Below are 12,040 nucleotides of genomic sequence, written 5' to 3'. Positions count from 1 at the left end.
CTACTGGGAGCAAGATCCACCTCCCAAGAAGCCCCGCCCCTCCTTCCCAATAGGGCGCAAGGTGCCATCTCCTGGGGAGCCCCTCCCACTTCTCCGCCCAGGGGCTGCCTTGGGGGCGGGGCTTCGCGCCCGGGCGCACCGAGCGCCGCGCACTAAAAGCCGCGCGCGCAGAGTTCCCGGCATTCTTCCCGTTCTGTCAAGGCCAGGAGAATTAACCCCACTGGTACCTGGCATGCTGGGAACTGTAGTTTTTGCCCGCAGCTCCGCGTCTCAGGGGACAGTGAAAGCCGCTCGATCCGGCTCCATTCCTGGCACATGACTTGCATCCTCCAGAGATTGTGGGGAGGCCCTAGGGGAGGTGGGGGTCATCCCGAGAACAGTCGGGTGGCGTCCAGGCGAGGGGGCGGGGAGGACCGTCCCGGCCACGTGACCCCAGCAGGCCCGGCGCGCGCGACTCCTCACTGCTATTCCCGCCCCGCCCGGCAGTCGGCCTGCGCCTCCCCCGGCGCTGCTGCCACCTCGCGCTCGGAGGCGTCACGGAACGTGCTCTCCTCTCCCCCTCCCCCTCCCATCCCCTCCTGCCCTCCCCCACCTCCCCCTCCCGCGCCGAGACTCGCCGCCGCCGCCGCAGCCGCAGGAGTAGCCGCCGCCGGAGCCGCGCGCAGCCATGGCCGAGAACCCGGGCTTGGAGAACCACCGCATCAAGAGCTTTAAGAACAAGGGCCGCGATGTGGAAGTGAGTGTGCTTCCGTGGTCTGGGCCCGCCCGGCTCTCCCGCCTGGCCGCGGCGGCCCCACGGCGGCGGGGAGGGGCGGGGGACCGGCGCCGGGCTGGTTCTCGCCGGCTCGCGGTGGGTCGGAGTTGGCCGCCGCCTCCCGTCACCGCGGCCGCGGGCTGGGCAGAGCGGGCGACGGGACCGCGGGCCGGGCTGCAGCCACCCTCCGGAACTGCCGGCACAGGGACCGGGAAATGCCGGGGTTTTCGGCCCCGTCACGCGGGCGCGGCCTGCTGTCGGCGAGGAAGGGATGTGGAACTGAGGCGGGGTCCGCGGGCCGGGGCCTCGCGGGCCGGGGATGCTGCCGCCCCAGTCCGTCGACCGCACCGCGGAGGGGCCGGCCGCGACTTGCGCCGGCCGCCCGTGCAGCCTCCCGCCCGGCGCGGCCCCCTCGGTGTCTCCCGCGCTGCCGCACATGGAGCCGGGCTGTGCGGGTCCCCGCGCATATCTCCTGCGAGCCGGGCCCAGGCGGGCGGTGGCGGCCCGCCGAGGGGGGTGGGGACCAGCCGGGTAACTGACTTGTTTGAGAGTGGTGGATGGGGGAGGGTAGGATGCGCCAGGACCATTTTCTCATATTCCAGTACTGTCCTTTGGACCAGTCTTGATAAGCTATTCCAGCTCATGCTCCTGTTACTGTTGGCATTTGGAGCAAGCCGAAGGTGGACAATAGTTTACCATCTATTGTGTTGAGGCTTTGGAAGAGACGTTGTTCGACCTCCGCGCACAGGACCTGTTTTCTTAGCCGTTCTTGTAGTGGGATTGTGCATGGGATAATAATTTCTTTGACATATTCTACCGGAATAAATTGGAAACATAGCTTCTTACGGCCTTGTATATATCTCTTTCTTCAAGCCGGTACAATTTCCATGTGGTTGCAAAACTGTAAACATCTTGGTCACTTAGTTCGTTGCTACTCAGCATGTTGCCATTGTTTCATTAAGGTGACATTAGCAGGTACTATTTGCAAACTCGGCTTATTGTAGCAGCGCTAGAGGTCTCTCTGCAGCTACTGAAAGCAATGTAGTATACAGCACAAACTTCCCTGGGACTCTGACCTCTGGAATTGTTAGGGAGAACGTGGTTTTAAGTCCACAGCGTCCTTTTTTAATACTAGGTGACATGATTTGCAATTTTGCAATTCTTGGTAAAGGGCCAGTGTAACTAAGAAGTGTGCATTTTTCCTGTTTTAGAGAAGGTGGTGGAGAAACTGTCCGTTTTCTGTTTTGTAGAGAAACAGACAAAACCCAGACGATTTTTCAGAGCTACAAAATTAAATGCTAATTGGGAAAACCCTAAGGAATTCCCATTTGAATAACACAAAAGTCATCTCTCTATTCTGGTCATGGTTAAATTTCTTTTGGGAGAAGTATTTCTAAGCAAAAGTGAAACTTAGGAATGGCAACAAGAACATTTTGGAACTGCCTCCTGTTAGTGGTCCACTTGATGATAGTTAATTTTGAACTTTTCCCATCAGTAATTGTTTTTGAAGCTTACCACTATTATAAAGAAAAACTTACATAGTTTGAAAAATACTCATATTGTTTGTACCAAAGAACTAATAACATTGTTTCCTCTCTTGGATATTGGTACAGGTTTTTGTTTTATTACTTGCCTATATTATTGTGTTCTGGGAGCTCAGTGCTACCCGGTAAGGACTCCTGCACTTAATAGGTATGCAATAAATATTTGCTGATGATCAGAATGTAATTAATGACTTCTGTATGCATGAGAAATAGAGGCATTCCTGCCAAGCCTTTTAGCCTGAAAATAGTGGTCATAATATTACATTTCCCAGGATACATTAAGGTAACTAAGGCATGAAATAGCAGACATTCAAATGTTAGTTCTAAGGGGCGGACACTACACTAAGAATTTCATGAGACTTTATTTAATCCTTATAAGAACTTTATGAACTAGGTATAGCATTATTCCTACTTTACAGGAGGAAGGTACTTTAGGGGAGGAAATGTGAGAGTGCTTATGTAGCATGTACAATTTCATGAAGTGGGTATGAGCATTCATTCACTAATTGTCAATTGGATGTCTAACTGTTGGGTCTTGGGCATGCAAAAGAATAAAATTCAGCCTGTACCTCAAGGAGTTTACAGTTCGGTGGGGTAATAAAAAAGTAAACTGATAATTACAATGTAGTACATCAATAAGTATATTCTGAGAAAATTCTAACTTGGGCTGAGCAGTCAGGTGGGGGATGTTCTGGTTGATTTCTAGTGGGTGAATTAGAGTAAGCTGATCCTGAAAGATGAAAGAAAGTTGGCCGGGTAAAATGCAGGAAAAGGGAGGGCACAAGGAAGGGGCATTGCAGGCTTGTGGGAGGAGTAATTCAGCAGTCCTGAGAGAATGCAGTAGGACTGCTGAGAGAGAAGGGAATATGACTAAAGGGTAAACTGGGGTCAAATGTGGTAAGTGTCTCTGTTGTGGATTTAGGTATAACCAAGACTAGACACTGTCTCTAACTTAGTTTTATCCTTTAGCAACTGTGTTAAATCAGAAACTTACACAACAGTTTAGTTTTGTGACTTAAATAGTTGTGATTATCAGGCTATTTCGAGACAGTGAGATGCACTTTGATGAGATGTGATTCCTACTTTTTCATGTGTAGGATAGACAAAAGATAAAATATAAAATATACAACCAGCTGATACATAAATAAGGTGCTATGTGCAAGTATAAAATATTTTCTAAAGAAAATAAAAGTAAAGAGGAAATTGTGTATGGAGAGAGGGTGGAGGAAGAGCATAATTTTATAGTAAAGAATGGCTTCATAGAAAAGAGGTTGGTGAATTTTATAGGAAGTGTGTGCTAAACTTGAACAGGGCAAGAAGAAATTTGTGAATGAAAACTCAGGCGAGAAAGAGGAAGGAATAGTTTAGGGAGTGAAGAGATGAGACTTCCATATAGCCCATGGTGGTCTGAGAAATATATCTTAGCAAAGAGTTGCTTGGACACTTACTGACAGAGAGATCTGAAGGAATTTATTCCAGAGTAGAGTTAGAAGTTACAACATGATTAGAGCAATTGAAAAAGGTGACTGGCAGTAATATCTAAAATTAGTTCTGGAGGAATAATGCTCTCATCCCATATGTAAGGAGGAATTTTCAAAAAAGTTGAGATTGGGAATGATCATAACATCCAAATAGGATTTGAACTTCTCCTCCTCCTCTTCTTCCTTTTTCTTCCTGTTCTTCCTAAAACTCAAGTAGAGAAAAGGGATAAAATGTGTCCTAAGATCTGTAGGTATAGATAAGGGAGGGAGTAATTATTACAGGTATCAGTTTGGAGCTTGAGTAGGGGGAATGGATTTTGTAGCTAAAAACTAGGGAATAGTTTGTGAAAAGGAAATTCTTAATTATCTTCATGTGCTTTGGAATGTGTGTTTTAATAGCAGTTCTTTTTATGTAAGGCATTGTTCTTGGACTTTTTTCCCTTTTACAAAAGTATTTAATTTAAAACTTTCCCATCTACTTACAGAAAAGTGCACAAAGTGGAAATATTCCATTTAATGAATAGCTATAAAACATTCTGGTAATTGCCACCCAGGTCAACTTTGCTTTTTCTTGCCCCTGTATGCCTCAAGAATGTAATATTTTTAATCAGTAACAATAACTAATAACAATTATTTATAAAAATCTTAACATTTACTGTTTGCAGTGTACCTGTACCAAGTATTTTATGTGGGTTATTTAGTCTTCACAACAATCCTGAGAAGTATGTACTGTTATTATCCACATTTACTGCTGAGGAAGCTGGAGGCCTATGATTCTTAAGTAACTAGCCCTACATCATGGCTGAGGGGGTATAAGTGGAGGACCTAGGCTTCTAGTTAAGCGGTATGACACTAACACCAGAACTCTTGCTTATGTTTTTTTGCCATCTCTCCACTGCGTGGAGCCTTAGACCTGACTTGTATGAAATACATCTGAAACTTAATTAATGGAAAAAATATTTAAGAAATCTTGGCTATTTCACAGAAGCTCCTGTCTTGGTGTTTTAGAACCTTGCTAATAAAAATTTTTGATATCTTAATTATCATTTGGTTTATTTGCCTTTTTCTTTCCTTTCTACTATTACAAATTTTCCTTATTAGTAAGGAGCTAGTTAGTTGGTTTCACCAAGGATGTAACAACCCGTATCCTTGGGCTTAACACTTAAACTTTATGCTTAAGTTTCTAATGCTGGGGATAATACACATTTTCTCATCTGCAAATTTGACCAGCATTACCAGACTTGCTTTTTTTCCTGGAGGCTCTGTTGCTAAATGGTACTACCTAATTGCTCAAGCTTGAAACTTCTCCTTGACTCCCTTCTCTTTTCCCTTCCTTCACTTTTCTGTACTGGTCAATTATCTGAAGAGCCCTCATAATTTTACCTTTGATATTGACCTTATTTGCTATAGCTACACTAGTTTGGGCCGCTGTCTGAGCACCTGTATTAAATATGATAGTGCATCTGGCTTCCCTGTCACCAGTATCTTCCCTTCCCATTGTATCTTGTGGGTTGATCTTTCTGAAAAGTTTTCTTGTGTTGCTCTTTTGGTAAGGTCATTCCCAATGCCTTTGGCATAAAATTAAAAGTCCTTCAGATGCCACACATAATTCCTTTTTCCCAGCTGTGATTAAAGACTTGAGATGGCGGAGTAACCGTATGATTTCCTCTCCATGCCTCTGCACACGCTATTCTCTGTATACCTTCTTTTATTGTCTATTTAGTGGGGCTCACTCTAGCAAACTCGTGCTTCACTCAGACTCCTTCCTATATCTCTGGAACACAAAGATTATAATTCTGCCATACCATGTCATCCTAGTTAAAAAAAAAAAAAACCCAAAAAACCAAAAACAACCCTTCAGAAGTTCTCTATAGGGCCTTTCCTGACTGACCAATAACATACTTAGTACTGTTATTTTCTAGTCTTTTCCGTCTCTCTAAAATTTTCCTCAGTGAACTTTCCTTTACCTCTTTGGGATAAATTGCTGTGATCTACAACAACTTTTGCGTGTGTGTGTGTATAGCTGTTAAAGTATGTGGGCTCTGGGGAGGTGGGTGTGGGTATGGGGTAATTGGATGATGTTCATTAAGGAGGGCACCTGATGGAATGAGTACTCGGTGTTATGTGCAACTGATGAATCACTAAATTCTACCCCTGCAACTGATAATCCACTATATGTTAACTAAATTGAATTTAAATAAAAAAAAAATTTTTAAAAGAAGTATGCGGACTCTATAAAGAATCTCATTGAGGGTAGAGAGCTTGGGCTGTGAGTGAGTGGTCATTTAATGACCAGTTTTAAAAATTCAATAAATACTCTTGAGAAGAGAGACTAGATAATATACCTAAGAACACTGTACATTTGGGAGTGAGTGGTACACTGTGATTCTAGGACATCAATAATTTCTTTTGGTGTTGACTCCATGGCATTGATATTGTTGCCTAGCCCTCCTCTGACAGTCTGTTCTGCTGTATTTTTGTAACATGAACTAATTCATACTTGAATGCTGAAGAGGAATTGAAGAATTCATGTTGGTTCATATTTGTTTTTTGAGTTTATTTTTACCAGCACATTAACTGTTTAGCACTCCCGAGTAACCGCACTTGAACATAAACATGTGAAGTACAGAACATTGTTGAACACCGCAAGTCCAACAGTATGCATATGGCCCTTCACCCATATTCTGCCTCTAGGCTCCATTTAACCCTGAGTTCTGTCTTAAAGATGCTTATTGCCCTAACCACCTTGATGTATTACCCTCTTTTTTCTTAATTTTGCAGACCATGAGGTTTTTCAGGAATCTATGTATCACACAGCATAGAGGTCAGAATTATCTTTTCCTGAATTCACTAATGGCACAGAATCTCTCCTTGTTCTTCTGCCTCATTGATTACTTCTTTTTGGTTGATTCTGCCAACTTTTCGCCCTCCCTATTGAGTGTAGGCATGTTTTAGGATTCTGTTTGTGACTCTCTTAGCTATAGATAACTTTTCTTGCCCACATCAAGCAGCTCCCTTAGTTTTAACTATCATTTCAGTGTGGGGGACTTAAATCTATTTTAAGCATCTGTTGGAAATTAATCAATCACATGAACATCACATCAGCTCCTTAAGCTCAAAGCGTTTAAAACTATGTTCTGCCTTTTTTTTTCTTTTCTTTCTTTTTTTTTTTTTTTTTCCTGTTTATGGCATTATCATCACCCTCCCTGTGACCTGAACTTGAAACTTGAGAGGCTTCTTGGACTCCTTCCTCATCTTCCACATTCAGTCAGATGCCAGTCATGTAGCTTGAATCTCTGTGCTGTCTCTGGATTTTGGCTCTGCCTCTCTATTCACTGCCTCCAGCCCACTTTTGGGCTTCATACTTATCATCTGGCAATTTAAAAGTTACCCCCAAAGTAGTGGTCTTTCTCTAGTCCATGAGATCTTTCAGGGAGTCTGATAACTGATTATTTTTCCAGGTTCAACTTTACTTCCCCTCTCTCCCTGCCCCTTTAAGCTCTAGCAACACTGAACTTCTTATATGCTTATACATAATCTGGAATCATGCCCTCCCCTGCTTGCCAATGCTATTTCTATTCTCAGGGCAATCCTGCTGACTGGAATATCCTGCCCTGCCTCCTGTTGCCTGGCTAATTCCTACCCCTCTCTAAATACTCGACTCTGGGTTTAGCTCTTAGGAGAAACCTTTTTGGATCTCTCATCTTCCCAAGTTGAGTTAGGTACCATTCTTCGCTCCTGAATATATATCTTTCTCATTGCAGTTACGATAATGTATTTCAATTATGTTGTCTCTCTTTCTCCTACTAGATTATGAACTTTTTGAGTACATAGACTCTATATCTTCTTTGCCTACTTCTTAGTACAGTGGCTGGAACAAAATAAGCACTAAAATATTTCTTGAAAGACTATATCTATACTAGGTACCACCAGCACAATAATTTCCTTAGAATACATTTTTGAACCAATGCTTTTAATCATTTAGTGCCTTTTCCTATTGCTTTCCAAATCAAGTTCAAACTTTTATTATAATAGGTAAAGTGTTGGGAGGTTAAGACACATGCATACTGAAATAATTTTAATTTTTTTCTTAATTTTTTATTTTCTTTTATTTTTTAAAGATTTATTTATTTTAGAGAGAGCATGTGAGCAAGTTGGGGAGGGGCAGAGGGAGAGGGAGAGAGAGACCCAAGCAGATTTCACACAGAGGGTAGAACCCAACTTGGGACTCAATCCCCAGACCCCACGGTTACAACCTGAGCCGAAACCAATAATCAGACACTTAACTGACTGTACCACCCAGGTGCTCCTCTTATTTTTTAATCATAAAAATATCCCAATATGTAGTAAGGTAGAGAGAATAGTATAATTCCATATGCATATCACTTGAACTTAATAAGTAACAGTTTGCTCTTTGTTTCACCTTTTGTTCCATCTGTATATATAATAGACATCATGACATTTTACTCCTGAAGACTTAAGGCTACTTCTCTAAAAATAATGCATTCTTAAATAAATACCATATCACGCTGACACAATAATTTCCTAATAACCTCTAATCTAGTCTATATTTTAAATTCCCAATTGTCCCTTACTCTTTTTTCCTTAACATTTGGTCATTAGAACCAGGATTAAACAAGGTCAGATCACATTTGGTTGTTTCCTAGGTCTTCTTTAATCTAGAATAGGCTCCTCCCCCCATTTTTTTTATTGTAGTAAAATATACATAACAGAATTTACTATTTTAAGTGTACAGTTCTGTAGCATTAAGTGCATTCACACTGTGGTGTAGTGATCATCACTATTCCATCTACAGAACTATTTCATCTTTCCTAACTGAAATTCTGACCTCATTAAATAGTAACTCTGCATTCCCTCTTTCCCCAGTTCCTAGCAACCTTCCTTCTACTTTGTCTTTTTTAATTTGACTATTTTAGGAACCTCACATAAGTAGAATCATGCAATATCTGTCCTTTTGTGACTGGTTTATTTCTCTCAGCATGTCTTCGAGGTTCATCCATGTTGTAGCATGTGTCAGAATTTCATTTCTTTGTATGGCTGAATAATATTCAGTTGTATGTAGGTACCTCATTTTGTCCATTCATCCCCTGGTGGACTTAGGTTGGTTGGCTGTTGTCCCTCACCATTTTATAAATGCTATTGATTTGTTGAAGAAATCAGGTCAGTTTTCTTTTATTAGGTTGAACCACATGAAATTTTCATTTTTGAGTCAAGTTATCAGTCAAATATCAGCAATTTCATATGATTCAACCTAATAAACTGTCCTAATTACTGGATATGTCTGTTTCTTTGTGATATTGCTTAACTTGTTCCTCCTATTTCTTACCACCCTCTGGATTTTCTGTAAACTGGAGGTTAGCTTCAGAGGCATGATTGTCTTTGGTTTAAGCATTTTTTATTAAAAAAAAAAAAAAAAAAAAAAACTTCCATTGGTGATGCTGTGTACTTCAGACTATATCCCTACAGTGATACTAAGATCAGTGAGAGGGTTCAGATAATAAAGAATAGATAAAGATAAATTAGATAAAGCTAGTTCAGATAAAGACTAGGGATGCCTGGGTGATAAATTTAATAAGTTGGTTAAGTGTCCAACTCTTGATTTCAGCTCAAGTCATGATCTCAGGTGAGATGGAGCCCAGTGTTGGGCTCCACATTGGGTGTGGACCCTGCTTAAGATTCTCTCCCCCACCCCACCTCTTTGTTTCTCTCTATCCCTCCCTCCCTCTCTTGAATTAAAAAAAAAAAAAGTTTAATGTTACAATGTCACAAGCAATACATTTGGTGAAATGAATTTTAGTTATTTGGGTGCAATGTGATACAGACTGGGTAACATTTGAAGTGAAAGAGTAACCTGACTTCTTGGTATCCAGCAAAGGAGTTAAAAAATGTATCTGGAGACTCTAACTTCATTCAGAGTCAGTGACATTCTCTTTCCATGACTGTTCCTAAGTTGACTTTGGTTTCTTAGTATAGAGTTTGGCTATATTCTCACTTCCCAGTCTCTGTTCCTTTAGTTTGAAGGTAAAGCAATAGTAGAATCGTAAGGAGGATATATCTGTACTATGTGCAGTTTTGCTATTAAGAAAAATTTTGTCACAGCCTAGGATACTAACATTAATAGTTAAAATACAGTAAAAATAAATCATGACTGTATTTACTTGGAATTAGTCTTTCTGAATGGTTATGTTTTCTGGGCTGTACATTTTATTTGTTTACATATCAAACTTTGTTTTATTTTGAAATGTTAGTGTTTCTGTGTCCTATACATTTCTCTGCCTTCTTAGTTAGAATCTAGTTTACTTATTTTCTTCTTTCTTGAGAATTACCATTATGCATATGGATATCAGTTTTTACTTTTATATAAGTAATGCCTTTAGGTTCTTAAATTTGTAGAATTTTATCCTTAATTTCTGTGTGGAGTTCTTGCTCTGCATAATTCTTTTGACTGTCCTTCCCTTGCACAGTCAGCTTTCTCTTTGATATTGTCAGCGTGTTTACTTATAGTAGTTCTCTTCCCATTTAATTTGATGCTTTGTATATTCTAGTGGCTTGGATAATGTATTAAACACATACTTATCATTTGCTATGGGCTGGGCAGGCATTGTTAATGCCAAAGATAATAAATATAAACAATATTGTCCTTGCTCAGTTTAGTGGGAGAGACTGATACCTAAGTATACTCTTGAAGAACATGGGAATTAGGAATGCCCGCCCACCCTTGTGCTGTCAGAAATTCACATATAACTTTTGATTCCCCAAACACTTAATTACAGATACCCTGCTATTAACTGCAAGCCTTACAGATAAGATAAACAGTCAGCTAACACATATTTTGTATATGTATGTCTTATATACTGTGTTTCTTATAATAAAGTGAGCTAGAGAAAAAATGTTAAAACCATTAGGAATAGAACATTCATTTATAGTACAGTACTGTAAAAAATTGTGTGTAAGTAGACCAGCATAGTTCAAACCCATGTAGTTCAAGAGTGAGCTGTACTCTGTATAGCATGGTACAGGTACGTAATTTGCAAAGTACCATGAGAGCATGGTGAAAGGGAGTGACTATACCTGGGCAAAGTGAATGAAGTTATGCAGAAGATCATACTTTAGCTAGGTCTTGAAGAATGAGTAGGAGTTTGCCAAAATGAAAGAAAAATAGTGAGTAACAGTGACTGTGTCATGGAATCTTAAGTCGTGATGTGTTGAAGAAGTAGTTGATGTGGTGACCTTACAATACATTCCCTTCTTTTGGAAACCACATTCTGTTTTGACCTTTCTTGGCAAGCTACTTTTCTGCTATTAGATATCTTTTGGGGATATTTTTAATCTAAGTGTTCCTACCTCCTTTGGTTAATTGAAGTGACTTACTCTTTCTGGTTAACACACAGCCTATCAAATGCAGTCCCTGGCATTTAAATCTTAAATGAGCTGATAGCGGGACCTAAGTTGTTTGCCTTGCAGAGGTGCTATGAAGAAATCTTTCATTAATTCCTGCCACTTAGATCTGCAGAGTTGTTTTCCTCCTGAGTTTTTCATAGATTATATTCTACAGCTTTTTATTTGGTTCTGTGAATTCCTCTATATTTTTCAGTAAATTCTCCTGCACTCCTTCCCCCCTTTTGTTTCTTAAACTAACTCAAGTCTGTTTTTATGGTTGGCGCCATAACTCTAATTTAAGGTGACCAACTGTCCTGGTTTGCCCAGGACTGAGGGAGTTTTCAGGACGTAGGACTTTCAGTGTTCACACCAGTAAATTCCTGACCAGATCTTAACAAGTTGGTCACTTTACTGTAATTGAAACAGTTTGGGAATAAAGATAATGAGTTTGGGGAACCAAATGTTCAGATGGAAATATCTAATATGCAGCTGAAAATAATGTGTGCAGAACTAGCTTGCTTTGGTATTCTGAACTAAGTATGAGAGAGAAAAAAGTGAATACAATGATAACCAATAACTCCCTATGTACAAGGCACTGTGCTTCTTGGAATAATAATAAGTAATTTTCACATAGTTGCCATTATACAGGTGAAGAAAATGAGTTAAGAAATCTGCGTAAGGGGGAACCTGGGTGGTTCAATGGGTTAAACCTCTGCTTTCAGCTCAGGTTGTGATCTCAGGGTCCTGGGATCAAGCCCCACATTGGGCTCTCTGCTCAGCAAGGAGCCTGCTTTCCCCACCCCCTCTGCCTGCCTCTCTGCCTACTTGTGATCGCTCTCTCTCTCTCTCTCTGTCAAATA

General features: G+C 41.0%; 1 protein-coding gene across 1 annotated transcript in view; it reads left to right on the top strand.

The window, feature by feature from the left end:
• The first annotated feature begins 255 nt into the window (after positions 1–255).
• The window catches only part of KPNA3 (karyopherin subunit alpha 3), a 102,577-nt gene continuing 90,792 nt past the window's right edge, over positions 256–12,040 (top strand). Inside the window, exon 1 of the mRNA XM_059144427.1 lies at positions 256–736. Within this exon, the coding sequence (XP_059000410.1) occupies positions 668–736 (69 nt within the window). The 5' untranslated portion in view covers positions 256–667. The remainder of the gene's footprint in view (positions 737–12,040) is intronic.

This window comes from Mustela lutreola, chromosome 13 (genome assembly GCF_030435805.1).
Source record: "Mustela lutreola isolate mMusLut2 chromosome 13, mMusLut2.pri, whole genome shotgun sequence".
In the NCBI taxonomy this organism is placed as follows: Eukaryota; Metazoa; Chordata; class Mammalia; order Carnivora; family Mustelidae; genus Mustela; species Mustela lutreola.
The sequence above is the reverse complement of the archived record's forward strand: the minus strand, read 5'-3'. Positions and strand labels throughout refer to the sequence as shown.